The sequence below is a fragment of the Capricornis sumatraensis genome, chromosome 21 (genome assembly GCF_032405125.1).
Source record: "Capricornis sumatraensis isolate serow.1 chromosome 21, serow.2, whole genome shotgun sequence".
Classification (NCBI taxonomy): Eukaryota; Metazoa; Chordata; class Mammalia; order Artiodactyla; family Bovidae; genus Capricornis; species Capricornis sumatraensis.
Window position 1 is genome coordinate 46,027,817 of NC_091089.1, and position 14,947 is coordinate 46,042,763.

The window sequence follows — 14,947 nt, forward strand, 5'->3', positions numbered from 1 at the left end:
CCCAGATCTTCCCAACCTAGACGTTGAACTCATGTCTCTTGCATTGGTAGGCAGATTATTTGCCACTAAACCACCTGGGAAGCGCTGCTGGGTCATACGGTAGTTCAGTTTTGTTTTTTGAGAAACTTCTATACTCTTTTCCACAGTGGCTGCCCCAACTTACATTCCCACCAACAGTGTACAAGGGTTCCCTTTTCTTCACATTCTCGCCAACATTTGTTATTTGTATTCTTCTTGGTTATGGCCATCCTGACAGTGGTATGGTGATAGCTCTTTGTGGTTTTGGTTTTCATTTCCCTGGTGGTTTGCAATGTTGTGCATGTTTTCTTGTACCTGTTGGCCATTTGCATTTCCTCTTTAGACAAATGTGTATTTAGTTCTTCTCATTTTTTAATTGGCCTGATTTTTTGTCTGTGAGTTATTTATATATGTTGGATATTAACTCCTTACTGGTCATATCATTTGCAAATATTTTCCCCCATTCAGTAGGTTGTCTTTTCATTTTGTAGATTGTTTCCTTTGCTGTGCAAAAGCTTATGAGTTTAGTTAGGTCCCATTTGTTTATTTTTGCTTTTATTTCCTTTACTTTAGGAGACAGATTAAAAAAATGTATACTGCTACAATCAATGTCAGAGAGTCTTCTGCCTGTGTCTAGGAATTTTATGGTTTCTGGTCTTTAATCCATTTTGAGTTTATTTTTTATATGGTGTTAGAGAATGTCCCAATTTTATTCTTTTCCATGTGTTAATAGTTGTCCAGTTTTCCCAGAACCACTTATTGAAGAGACTTTTTTTCTCTATTTTATATTCTTACCTCTCTTGTTGCAGATTAATTGGCCATAAATGGGGGTTTATTTCTGATCTCTTTGTCCTGTTCCTGAAAGTGAAAGAGGAGAGTGAAAAAGTTGGCTTAAAGCTCAACATTCAGAAAACGAAGATCATGGCATCTGGTCCCATCACTTCCTGGGAAATAGATGGGGAAACAGTGAAAACAATGTCAGACTTTATTTTGGGGGGCTCCAAAATCACTGCAGATGGTGATTGCAGCCATGAAATTAAAAGACGCTTACTCCTTGGAAGGAAAGTTATGACCAACCTAGATAGCATATTCAAAAGCAGAGACATTACTTTGCCAACAAAGGTCCATCTAGTCAAGGCAGTGGTTTTTCCAGTGGTCATGTATGGATGTGAGAGTTGGACTGTGAAGAAAGCTGAGTGCCGAAGAATTGATGCTTTTGAACTGTGGTGTTGGAGAAGACTCTTGAGATTCCCTTGGACTGCAAGGAAATTGAACCAGTCCATCCTAAAGGAGATCAGTCCTAGGTGTTCATTGGAAGGACTGATGCTAAGGCTGAAACTCCAATACTTTGGCCACGTGATGCGAAGAGCTGACTCATTTGAAAAGACCCTGATGCTGGGAAAGATTGAGGGCAGGAGGAGAAGGGGATGACAGAGGATGAGATGGTTGGATGGCATCATCGACTCGAAGGACATGGGTTTGGGTGGACTCTGGGAGTTGACGATGGACAGAGAGGCCTGGCGTGCTGCGGTTCATGGGATCACAGAGAGTCGGACACAACTGAGCGACTGAACTGAACTGAACTGTCCTGTTCCATTGATCCATGTATCTGTTTTGGAACTGGTACCATGCTATTTTGATTACTGTAGCTTTGTAGTATAGTGAATTCTACCAAACATTTAGAGAAGAGTTAGCACCTATCCTTATAAAACTGTTCCAAAATATACAGAGGAAGAGACACTTTCTAACTCATGCTATGAGGCCACCATCATTCTGTTACCAAAACCAGGCAAAGATAATCACACACAAAAAGTGAAAATTACAGACCAATATCTCTGAATGTAGGTGTAAAAATTGTCAAAAAAAACCACTAGCAAACTGAATCCAACAATACATTGGAAGGATCAAATACTGTCATCAAGTGGGATTTATCCCAGGGATGCAAGGATTTTTCAATGACTACAAATCATAATTTGTTGATGTGATATACCATATCAACAAGTTGAAGAATAAAAACTGTATGATTATCTCAATAGACGCAGAAAAAGCTTTTAACAAAATTCAACATCCGTTTATAATTAACTCTTCAGAAAGTGGCTGAAAGCATTCTTTCTTAGGTCGGGAACAAGACAAGGATGACCACTCTACTTTTATTCAGCATAGTTTTGGAAGTCTTAGTAATGGGAATCAGAAGAAAAAGAAATAAAAGAGATACAAATTGGAAAAGAAGTAAAACTCACTGTTTCTGTTTGACAGAATATTGGGTTGGCCAAAAAGTTCGTTTGGATTTTACTGGAATATCTTGCTATTGATAAGAAATCCTAAAGACGCCACCAGAAAACCAGAGCTTACTAATGAATTTGGTAAAGTTGTAGGATACCAAAATAACATACAGAAATCTGTTGCGTTTCTGTACACTGAGAGCAAACTATCAGAAAGGAAAACTGAGGAAATAATCCCATTCACCAATGAATCAAAACCAATAAAATACTTAGGAATAAACCTACTTAAGAGGCAAAAGACCTGTTTTCTGAAAAGAATGAGATGCTGATGAAAGAAATTGAAGCTGATGCAAACAAAGACATACTGTGTTCTTGGATTGAAAGAATCAGTATTGTTAAAATGACTATACTACCCAAGGCAATCTATAGATTTGGTGCAATCCCTATCAAAATCTCACTGGCATTTTTCACAGAAAAAATTTTTAAAATTTGTATGGAGACACTAAAGGCTTCTGATAGCCAAAGCAGTCTTGAGAAAGAAAGATAGAGCTGGAGGAATCTGGCTCCCTGACTTGAAAAGTATACTTGGTCTGGTACAGGTACAGTAACAAACCCACTAAAAATGTTCAAATTCTTTTTCCATTAGTGCAAAATTAATCAATACAAAGAGTTTTTCCCTTCAATTTTTTCGTAGCACACTTTGAATTGGTAACCTCAGTGCATGTGTGTAAGGTTCAGAGTCTAAATTTCTCTCCTGGATGTGTTGTTTGTAGGTCTCCATCATGTTTTTGCCCAGAGATAGAGGAGACTATGCCCAGTTTTGGGATGTTGAGTGTCACCCTCTTAAAGAGCCTCATCTGAAGCACACCTTAAGATTCCAGCTCTCTGGACATGTGAGTGTTTCACTGAATTTAAGTAAATTACTGGGTGTGTTTTGAAGACACCAGGTGAAACTGGCCTGAGAAAGCTAAGTATGTTCCTGGTTTTATTATAATCCCATTAATTCTACTGTAGCTGCTTATCATCTTAGTTTTCTTATGTGTCTTTATTTATTGGCTCTGTGAAATCTGTGTTTGCCTTAATTAGGTAAGGTTTTGTGTGTGTGTGACACACACACAGAGAGAAACAGTATAAGATAAAGCATTTGTAATTAAAGGAATTTAAAAATCTGAAGTGTCCTTTTTAAGAATTAGGATGTAGTAAAATTCAGTTGGGTAAATGTCTATGTATTTATTTCTCCTCCTCCACCCTGTGATTTTTTTTCTACAGAGTGTCAGAGCAGAAAGTGAGCCTGGAATTTCACGCATTTCCACAAATAGCCTCATTAAAATAGATAATATACTTAAGCTCCGAAGACAGGCTGTATCTGAGGCTTCTGCCCTCATACCTAGGTATGTTATTTCTCTCATTCTCATGAGTTTTTCCCAGTACTCTATTGAGGTGTAATCACATTTGACAAAATGCCCAGTGGCTTACCTGTGATTGACATGTGTCACCCCACTGCAGTCAAGGTGGAGACTTGACTCCCAGTTCCTCTCATCTGGGAGTTCTCATGTGGCTTCTCCAGCCACCCCCACCCTCACCTGGGATTTATTCTGTTCTCTATGTTGCCTTAGTTCTGTGGATTTCATGTACACCTGCACTTAGGTTTTGCCTGGCTTCTTTCACTTAGGTGGTGATGTTGGGATCTTTGGTGTTGGTGAGCCCACCTGTGGTGTGTACCTTTGCGTGTGGAATTCACATAGCCCATCACAGGGGCACGTCACCATTGTTTCTTTATCCTTTGGCATTTGGTGTCTTCCACCTTGGAGCCCTTGTGAATGAAGATGCAGTGAACATTGTTATATGTGCGTTTTTGTGGACATATTCTTTGATTTCTTTGGTTAAAAATGTCTTAGAGTAGAATTACAGAATCATGTGGTAGGAATTTTTTTAACCTTAACCTTAAATCGAAGAATGTTCCCAAAGTAGCCTTTCCATTTTATATTCCCAAAAAGAGTGTATGAAAGTAGATTCTTAAAAACTTCATAAAATGTATGTTATACCAGTGGCTTGCAGAGCTTTAATGATAATATGTGAATGTTTTACCTAATGAAAATTTTTTTTCAGGGATATGTTTTTTTAATAACTTTATTGAAGTATAGTTGATGTATAGGATTGTTTATTTCTGCTGTACAGCAAAGCAGTGTTATATACGTTCTTTTCCATATGGTTTACACAGGATATTGAATATAATTCTCTGTGCTATACAGTAGGACCTTGTTGTCTATCCATTATATATATAAAAGCTTACATGTGCTAATCCCAACCTCCCAGTCTGTCCCTCCCCCAAACCCCTCCCCCCTGGCAACCACAAGTCTGTTCTCTGTATCTGTGGGTCTGTTTCTGTTTCGTAGGTATGTTCATTTGTGTCATATTTTAGATTTCACGTATAAGTGATATCGTATAGTATTCATCTTTCTCTTTCTAACTTACATGAAAATGTTTCTTATAGTTCTTAGTTAACTCATACTTAGGTTTGACTTAGTTTTGGAGGAAGATGCTCTTAAGAAAAGGATGTTAAGTACCTCTCCGAGAGAGGAGGTTCTGCTGCCCATATCAGCTGCTGCCAGGCATGCCTGGATGCTTCCTGGCACCAGCAATGTTAACACTGATCAGCCAGTCACCTTCACAAAACTACTTTAACTGAAATGTGGGAGAAAACACAAGTTAAAGCCATATACACAAGTTATATAATTTATTATATACAAATAGTTTAAGTTTCTGTAGATTGTAAATAGTTAACTGTCAAACCTGTCTCCATAGCAGGCAACTTGACTTGACCCACCGTGGAGTTTATGCCCCAGAAGACGTGTATCAATTTCTGCCAACAAGAGTTGGGGAGTCAAGGACGTTGAAAGTCAATTTGCGAAATAATTCTTTTATTACACACTCGGTAAGTTGGAAATACTGCTGTGGGTTGTGGAGAAATAAATGTATTCTACTATTTGATAAACATTTTTCTAAGAATTAGAAGATTTTTTATAGATGATATTTAAGGTATAATAGTTAATTTTTAAAATACCTTAATACTGTGTTTGAAGAGAAACTCATGGGAAGTTTATGATCCTTTGTCTGAAAATTATCTAGTATTTGTTTTCATATTTTCATTTTTTAGTTTCTGTTCTTGTTTTCTTCTGTATGATCCTATGAGCATATTTCTGGATAACATTTACTCCAGTCAGAACTATAATAAATTCATTAAAATTCCCTTAAGTGTTTTCATGAGCATTTATTGTCTTAACTTCATCTTGTGGGTATACATAAGCAAATGCATGATGTGTTGATTTAAATATGCACAGATATCTAACTTGTGTAACTTCATAAAGTGTTTCATATTAAATTCCAGCTCAAGTTTTTAAGTCCCAGAGAGCCTTTCTACGTCAAACATTCAAAATATTCTTTGAGGTGAGTTTATCATAAATCAAAGTGTTCTCATCCTGGTGTAGCTCTTTGTGTTCAGGACACTGAGATTGCTCTTGGGGGCTAGGACTGTGATGTCTCCCTCAGTTACATCCCCTCATCTTCATCACCAACACCCAGAGCACTAAGCACATGGTGAAGGGGATGAGGAGCCTACAGGGAAAACAGTCTGACTGTGGGTGTACGTTGTGAGTAACAACTCAGATTTGTGCAGTGTTTGGACTTAGGGTGTGACTCCTGTTACCCAGTATTTTGACAGCCATATACTTAACTAGAACCTTTGTTGTCTTATGATTAACTTTAGAGTAATTTTTGGGTCAGGTGTTAACTTGCATCACACTGAGAATCAAGGATTTAAATTTTTACTAATTTGGACAAAAATCTTCCCAGATTAATTGGAAAAACTTTTATTATCCTGTTTTCCAGTGTAATTCTTGAAATAATCCTATATTGTTCTTAAATCAAGGCCTTATTTTCTTGCCATCCTTGCTTATTTTATTTTTTTAGTGTTTGTTTTTATTCATTTTTAAGGTATTTATATATATTCTTCCAGTTTTATTGATGTAATTGACACACAGCACTGTGTAAATTTGAGGTGTGTAGCATAATGATTTGACTTACATACATCATGAAATGATTATCACAGTAAGTTTTGTGAACACTCTCATCTCATATAGATACAAAATTAAACAGAATATAATGCTTTTTTTCCTGCAACATGAACTATTAGGATTTATTCTCTCAACAACTTTCATATATAACAGAACATGTTCAGTATATTTTCCATGTTGTATATCACATCCCTGGTGCGTATTTATCCTACAAGTGGAAGTTTTTGCTTTCTAAGCTTTGTACTTTTTATCACTCCCACCCACCACCTTCTCCAACTACAAATCTGATCTTTTCTATGCATTTTTTTAATGTCTGAAAATATTTTTATCTTACCATCATTTTTAAAAAATCTTTATTTGTTACAATATTGCTTCTGTTTTATGTTTTTTGGCTTTTTGGCTACAAGGCATGTGGGATCTTAACTTCCCAACCAGGAATCTAACGTGCACCCCATGTGTTAAAAGGTGAAGTCTTAATCACTGGACCTCCAGGGAAGTCCCTTGCCTTCATTTCTGAGAGGCAGTCTTGCTTAGTACATGATTCTGACAGTATTATCCCCCACTCCCATCTTATAAACCTGCTGCACAGGTTTATAAATCTTATAAATCTGGCTTACATTGTTTCTAACAAGAAGTCTACTGTCATCCTTGTGTTCATTCCTCTGCCTGATGTGTCTTTTTTTCTGGCTGCTTTTAATATTTTTTTACCATTGGTTTTTTTTTTTTTTGAGGGTGAAGTGTAATTGACCTATAACACTCTTAGTTACTGTATTTCTGTTTTTGTTTCTGTACATTTCAAACTGATTTCACCACACTAACTCGAGGATGGTACATTACCACACATATACATTACACAGTTACTGGCTGTGTTCCCTAGCTGTAGATCTCATACCTGCTGTTCATTTATTTTGGAACTGGATATTTGTACCTTGTTATCTCCCTCACCTGTTTCTTTCCTCCTGTACCCCCATCCCCTCTGGCAGCCACCTGTTTGTTCTTTTTCTCCATGACTCTGTTTCTGTTTTGTTATGTTTATTCATTTGTTTTGTTTTCTAGATTCCACATGTAAGTGTGGTCATTTGATGTTTTGTCTCTCTGACTTATTTCAGTTTAGTATAGTACTCTCAGTCCATTCATGTTGTTGCAGATGGTAAGATTTCATTCTCCTTTTACGGCTGGGTGTATCCTACTGTGTCTGTACCGTATCTTCATCTGTTCACCTGTTGACGGCACTTGGGTTACTTCTGCGTAACATTGTTTCCAGTCCTCTCACTTTCAGTCTGTATAAGTCTTTAGATCTAAAGTGAGTCTCCTGTAGCCAGCATATATGCTGGTCTTGTGTTTGTATCCATTCAGCCACTCTTTTGATTGGAGCATTTAATCCATTTACATGTAAAGTAATTGTTGATAGGTATGTACTATTAATTTTGCTAATTGTTTTGGGGTCTTTCTTGCTAATTTTATTTTTCCATATGACACCTGTAAAGGTTGAAATTTCAAACTGGGTTGTCACTGATATTTACAATTTTAACATTAGGGTTGCATTGCACTTAATACTAAAAAATAATTTTATCTTCATGTTTGAATCTTTAATTAAACTTTATTTATTATATGCTCTTTCACTTTAGCATCAAGAAGCAGTCCTAGAGGCATGTTCTATTCTGTGTAAATTAGGCCCCTTGCAGGCAATCCAGGGCTGACTGAGTTACTAGCCCAGCAACACTGACTCAGAAGCTTGCGCTTCCTCTTGTTGTTGGAAGATAAGTCATTCCCTCCACCCCTCCTACTTTCTTCCCCTTCTCGACCCCATTCCCCCATCCTCTGTGTTAGGAAACCTACCTCTTAGGAGCCCAGCCCAAAGGCACAAGTTGTGTGGAGTCAGCAGTGAATACACCTAGACCTCTCTCAGCCTCAGTGTCCTAATTTGTAAAGGTGCCAGCAACCTGGACTTGTTACAGGATACGTGAGAGGCAGTCCTGGGGGTCCTGAGAAGCCCCAGCAGGACCCACAGGTGTTGACAGAGCGTCGCAGTTCTGTCAGCGCTTTCCCAGCCAGCCTCTTCATCGAGAACGTGGATGATGGTGGCCTTAAACACTCCCAGTCCAAAGTTTCCCACTTCTCTGCCCTGAGCTCTCCTCTCCCATTGGTCTGTGGGTCCCTCCCCTGGGGCCTGAGACTAGTGATGTTCCTGGGTGCTTAGAGCAGGCTGGCTCTGCCGAGCTGAGGCTGAGCTGCAGGAGCAGTTCGCTGTTCACAGATAGTCATTTGAATTCCCAGTTGGGGCCCTTTTTAGTAACTAAGGACAAATTGATCCTGAGTGAATGATTAGTCCTGAACACTGCTGTTATCTGAATTTGAACCTTATCATGATGGCCATAGTGAATAACTCTGCTTCCTGTTTGCTGTCTACTTGGTTCACGTCCCTGACCTTGATCAGTGTTTCGCAGGCATTGTGTCTTTAAGCATGAAGCATAGGGGTCTTGGAACACTTTTGTGTAAACCAGCATACACCTGGGGCTTCAGATCTTTGTTTCAAGGAGCACTTATCTTTAAAAAAATAAACTTGTGTTTTAAAAAGTTAAGACACCTTCAGATTAAAAAAAAAAATTATTTGAAGAGCTAACAGCTTTTTAAGAAACAATATTTCCATTCACTTCATCTACAGTTTTGATAAAGACTCAGGACTTACAGTAACTTGTTAAATTGTTTGGCCCTCTGTCAGTGTGTTAGTCGCGCAGTCATGTCTGACTCTTTGAGAACCTGTGGACTGTAGCTCACCAGGCTCCTCTGTCCATGGGATTTTCCAGGCAAGAATATTGCAGGGGGTAGCTATTTCCTTCTTCAGGGGATCTTCCTGACCCAGGGATTGAACCTGGGTCTCCTGCATTGCAGGCAGATTCTTTACCAGCTGAGCTACCAGGGAAAAGGCCTTATGTCACTGTTGCCCATTTTATGACTGAAGGATGGTGCAGTCAATCTACCTGGAGATGAACGTTCCTTTTCCAACTTTCATTCCTGAATACATTATAGTTTCACATTTTTCACTTAATTTGCTTTCACAGACTTATTAAAAATTTAAACTATTATAGCTGAAATTTGTAAATCAGCTCCTTGATCCTTTGCAGAGAAAAGACCTGTTTCTGTTCAATACTAGTAGCATCACATGCAGCAGTCTCTGTTCCCAGCCAAGCTGTGAGAAGGCTAGCCGAGGGAGGTCCATGGGCAGTTTGTGGTTGCCTGGGAGCTGGGAGGCCTTACAGGAGACCACACGACCTAAATGCAAATGTAGTTTTGGCAGTGAACAGGTCAAAGTATTTTCACATTGCCACCGTCAGCTTCCTCATCTGACCCTGTGGCCAGCTGGTAGCATCCTTCTTCCTGGTTGCCTGGCTGCCCGTCGTCCTGTCCCTGAGCTCTTCCTCCTCCTCACACACAGATGCCTGCAGTGCTTGTAGATGTGACAGGGGTGATGCTTAAAGCATTCTTAACATGGAACTTTTTATCAGTGAGATGGCATTTTGCTTAATTTCAATTTGTCTAAAAAACAGTTTTAAAATCTAAGATGTGTTCATTCTTGCCATCTCAAAGTAGACATTTTTATACAGTTGAACATGATGACTTGCCATTCCAGTGCTAGAACATTTTTAGCTGTCCTAAATTAAATACTCGCTGCTTTTCTGTGCAGCCTAGGTCATGTCACAGCATCTAAGAGAGCTTGGAAACATGAGAAAATATTTTTTAATGAAGCAAAATTTGGACAGGGTACATAAGGTAGCATTTCAAATTGCCTATGTTTGCTTTATACTCTTGAACATGTTATTACTTTAAAATATCTTTAACTTTTTATACTTTGAAAAGAGATTTAAATAAGATAATTTTATACTTTATTGGTGGCAGGTACTGAAGTTATTCTGATACATTTCATTATGGAACTTAGGGTAAATATGTAATGTTACAGATTCCACCATCAAAAAAACTTTAATAATTAGCAACTCAGTATAAACTTGGTGAAATATGAATAAGAAAACCATGCGTGCAAGGCAGTAACTCTGATCTGTTCAACCAGGTGAAGTAAACTCTACGTCGTAGAAAACTCTTCCCTCGTGACACGTGCATAGGCTTAGATCTTACATAGAGGAAGGCGGGAAGCTGGCCTCTTCATATGTAAGAATGGCTTCTTTCCACTTTGGAGAAGTAGAGCCTTGCTCCTGTAGCTCCCTGAGAATCCTCTCACAAACAGGGGTGGGGCTACTCCCCGTGTAAGCGTGGGGGCTTGTACTTCTCCCAGGGGTGAGGCCGCTGGACGGTCTCGTGAGCTGTAGAGGCTGGTGCAGCGACAGTGCTGGACTTGGCAGCTGGACAGTCTGTGCGAGGCTCCAGGGGAGCCCCTCCCAGGCCCTGTTGGTCACCTTGTTTTTCTCAGGGGGCTGCCTGCCATGGGGCTAGCAAGCCCCACTCCTCGAGTGGGAGCTCTGCTCCATACCAGGAGGTCCCCTGTCCTGGCTGTCCTACAGCAGGGCTGTTAGCTGGCAGTAGGTTCTGGGGGTTTGCCTGGGGCAGAGGCATGGGGCGAGGGCATGAACTGGGCACATCCTGTTGCCCACAGAAGGTAGGTGATGGTGGAGGTGATGGAAGAGGGGCACTGACGGGTGGGGTTTTGGTCAAGGTTCTTCTGTGGGCTTTAGGTGGTCCCCTGTTTCTCATGACTTTTTAAGAAGAATCTGTTGTGTTCCCACTTAGCCCCTAGAGTGTCCTCTGCTGACTGTTTATTCAAGCCTAGTCTGCTGAGACTTTGCAGTTGATGCCCCGTCTGCGGGGCTCACACCCGCCTGCATTCTGCGAGCTGGCCTTGTGGCTGAGCAGCCAGAGGGACGCTCCTAAGTTACAGAGAAAGAAGGATTCGGGCTGCTGAAGTTTATAGGTTCATGGTTGTGAGGGGCTGAGGTGTTTCCGGCATCTCGCCAGCCCTGCCTCTGCACCATCAGGCACTGGCTCTCATGCCTCTGCTGCAAAAGTTGTCCTCAGCTGAGGATCTCCACGTTGTGTCAGCATGCTTTCCAGTTACATGTTCCCATGTGTGTATGTATGTATGTATGGGTGTAAAGCCCCCTTGGTCACCACACTGCTGGGTGCTGGAGCTGTGTGGACCCTGGTTCTTCCTAGGTTGTGTCCCAGTTTATTCAGTGTGTGAATCTAAAGCAGGTGATACATATTTGTCATAGTATGTTTTTCAAAATTCTTTCTCAGTTAAATATAGAGTTCTGCATTCCATATTGAACTTTGTTAATTATGGAATCATCTAAAGATTTATTTTTGGATATTTTAATGCATTTTAGTAATTCATAAGTTACAAAGCCTCTTAGGTTGGTAGATTGTACTACATTATCCTGAGGATTAAGATGCTAACGTGAAAGAGAAAGTTATCATTCGTCAGTGCCATCAACAGGTACCAGTTTCTTTAAAAGCAGCTTTGCTTTGATGTGGAAAAATGAGGTAAATGCGTTGGTGAAAAATGACCCAGACTTTCAATATGTATATTTTGTTACACCCAGGAAAAGGGCTTTAAAAACTTGGCCTGTTTTCTGAATTTCTAGCCCACTGTGCTGGGTCAGGAAACATGCTGGAAACAAGCGCAGTCTGGTTCCTCTACTGAGCCCGCACACGTGTGGCTGAGATCAGAGGCACTTGCCCTCTGAGGAGAGTCTGAAAGCTGTGAGGTTTCACTTAAAAACCATTATGGCGGAAGGTCGGTGGCATCAGATGGGCTGTGGGAAGGGCCTGCATCTTGTTCCCCTCAGGAATAAAGATGTATTTTATTTTTGAAGCTTTTGGAACCTTGTTTTGTGAGCAGAAACAAACCTGCCAACATAATACTTGTATGTGCCTCAAGTAGAATACGATCATAAATTTTCAAGGAAACTCTTGGTAGGTTTCCCAAGAATTTTGGAGCAAACCTGCCAGCCCCAGTAAACATTGGTTGCACCCATGGGGTGGCTCCTGGCACATGCACCCTGAGCCTTCCTGGGCTTGGTTGCCTCCTGTTCCTGCAGACGCAGCACCAAGCTCCAAGCCTCACAGCTCCCATTTCCTTGACCAGACTCATTCTCCACCAGGCATCGTGTGACTGGGGGGCTCTGTGTGCCCTGATGCCATGTTGACATCCCTTTTTCTCTGCAGAGCCCAGCACTACATCAACATGCCCGTGCAGTTCAAGCCCAAGTCTGTGGGCAAGTTTGAAGCTTTGCTCGTTGTTCAAACAGATGAAGGCAAGAGTGTCGCCGTCCAACTCATTGGGGAAGCTCTTGGAAACATCAGCTAGAATCCAGTGTGTGTAAAGTAAATGACCTAAGTTACATTTTGGTAATTTCATTTTTTCTACACTACAGTTATGCATTTGTATATATTTTGTATGATACATTGGATGTCTATAACTGTAGATTTGTTGCTTTGAGAAGCTAATACCTGGCTAAAATAATCATGTACCTAGCCTACAGTCTTGTATTTAACTTTTACAGGGGAGAAGAGAGTTCTATTTTTACATTGATGATGATATTCTGAATAAATTTGGCATATGTTTTAGTTGGTATATCCAGAAATAAACTTAATTTCCATTTAACTTGTCTTTTTTATATGATGTCATACAGAAATTAGAATATCACTTTATTCTGCTATATTTCCAAGCTCCTACATTTCTGTTCTGTGAATTTTCTCCTCCATCACAAAGTTTTGTTTGCCTTAAGCAATTCCTTCTTGGTTCCTTTGTCTTTCCACTGCTGCTGCTAAGTCGCTTCAGTCGTGTTCGACTCTGTGCGACCCCATGGACTGCAGCCTACCAGGCTCCTCCGTCCATGGGATTTCCCAGGCAAGAGTACTGGAGTGGGGTGCCATTGCCTTCTCCGGTCTTTTAGCTAGTTGCCCAGAATAGAAAGGAAAGCTTCCTTCCAAAGAAACTGTCTTTCTCCAGAGTGGGGCAGTGTCCTTATCTGTGTAGACACTTGGGAGAGGTTGATGGTGTATTTTAGGAGAGCATTTATTGAAGTTAAAGGTGAACAGGATGACTTCAGAACCTGGTGTAGAAGGGCACAGCCATTAGGTACCACTGGGACCCAGGGAAAGGGACAGAGTCCCCGTGCTGTGACTTCCCTGGTTCCACTAGTTGTGGCCATTGGTGGTAGGTGTTGTGCAGCAGCATGGGGGTCGTGGCTGATGTTGGTGACAGAGCAGGAGGATCATGGAGCATGTGCAGAGCTGCCACTGGGAGGGCTCTGACCTCAACGTTTACACCCAAGACAGGGAAGTGCACTCCTTCCTGTGCGCAAGCCCAGGACATCTTACCTGCCAGCCACGTGGGTTGTTGTCCACAGGTGAGAGCAGAGGTGGTCCAGCAACTGCCCATCCTCTTGGTTAAAACCTTCCCTTCAGTCTTAACACAGATACTTCCTGGTTTTGTTTCTTCTTTAGGTTTTTAATTTCATCCCCAGGAAGTGGCCTGGGACCAAGGGAACCTGTGAGTTTTCACCTGAGCTCTGAGCCCTGAGAGCAGTGGCGAACTCGGAGCAGCCGAGCTCTGACAGCAGGTGGAGGAAGAGCCGGTTGTGTCTTAGAGACGTCCTGTCTTGTGTGTCCGGTGCTGCCCCCAGAAGATGTCTGTGGGCACGTGGAGGTGCTCGTGTGCTCATTCTGAGCAGGGCTGGCCCAGGCCTCCTTCTCAGTACCCCCGCAGGTCAGCAGGCAGCCCCGTGCCCCTCATTCAGGAAGTTCTCCCTGCACTTGGGTTGACCAACAAAATCACTTTGAGGAGTTGACCTGGAAACAGGCCATGTTGTGGACTCAGCCGCATGTGAGACTTGCTCCCTGAGGCCTTAAATCCGGGCAGGGACTCCCATCATCTGAGCTGACTCACAGCGAGCACCACAGACCCGCCATGCCAAACCCTGGGTCTGCCACAGCTGTCAGCATCACACTGGTCCTTTGGGTCCCAGAGGCTGATTCTGTAGCAGCTTCCTAAACTCTCGGAGGCCCACATGGATTGACCCTGGGCCTGATTCCCCTCACTTGTTCTTCCATAGGCCTGTCCTTGGGGGTCAGGGGCAGTGCTCCCAGCCCCTGCCCTCCCACAGGGAACCTTCTCTTTCTGCCTTCCAGGTGCTTGGGTGAGGTGCCCCATCTGACTGACAGGCACCTGTACTGAAGGCTGGTTCTTTGAAGCCTCAGTGCGTGAAGTGCAGGAGGGGAGAGGGGGAGAGGAGGGTTCATGGTCTGAACAAATGGATGAGTGTCTGTATCTTATCTTTCCATAGAAATATCGAGAGTCCATGGTAAATATATACAATAATTACTTGCATCTCAAGTCAGAAGCAGGCCATGCAAATGGAGAAGTGCTGGAAGGGCTGAGTCAGGAGCAGGCAGGGACCTTCAGCCCCCGTCTGTGCGAGGCACGACCCTGGCAGGTGGAGGGGGCAGAGTTGAGACAGGACAGTGATGTCGTCGTCCACCTCGGGTTCCAAGAGAGTTTCCTTTAAAAATCATAAAGCGAATTTGGTAATGTAACTGGATACACAACTGATACACAAAATCAGTAGTCTTTCTATATAAGAAAATAGTAATGGAAGAAAAGATCCATGAGGAATCCCC

The 14,947-nt window shown here is 41.7% G+C and overlaps 1 protein-coding gene across 1 annotated transcript in view; it reads left to right on the plus strand.

The window, feature by feature from the left end:
- Positions 1-12,825, plus strand: part of CEP192 (centrosomal protein 192) — a 96,428-nt gene extending 83,603 nt beyond the window's left edge. Inside the window, exons 45-49 of the mRNA XM_068993662.1 lie at positions 3,014-3,133; positions 3,510-3,631; positions 5,049-5,175; positions 5,629-5,687; positions 12,491-12,825. Coding sequence (XP_068849763.1) covers positions 3,014-3,133; positions 3,510-3,631; positions 5,049-5,175; positions 5,629-5,687; positions 12,491-12,632 — 570 coding nt within the window. The 3' untranslated portion in view covers positions 12,633-12,825. The remainder of the gene's footprint in view (positions 1-3,013; positions 3,134-3,509; positions 3,632-5,048; positions 5,176-5,628; positions 5,688-12,490) is intronic.
- The last annotated feature ends 2,122 nt before the right edge of the window (positions 12,826-14,947 follow it).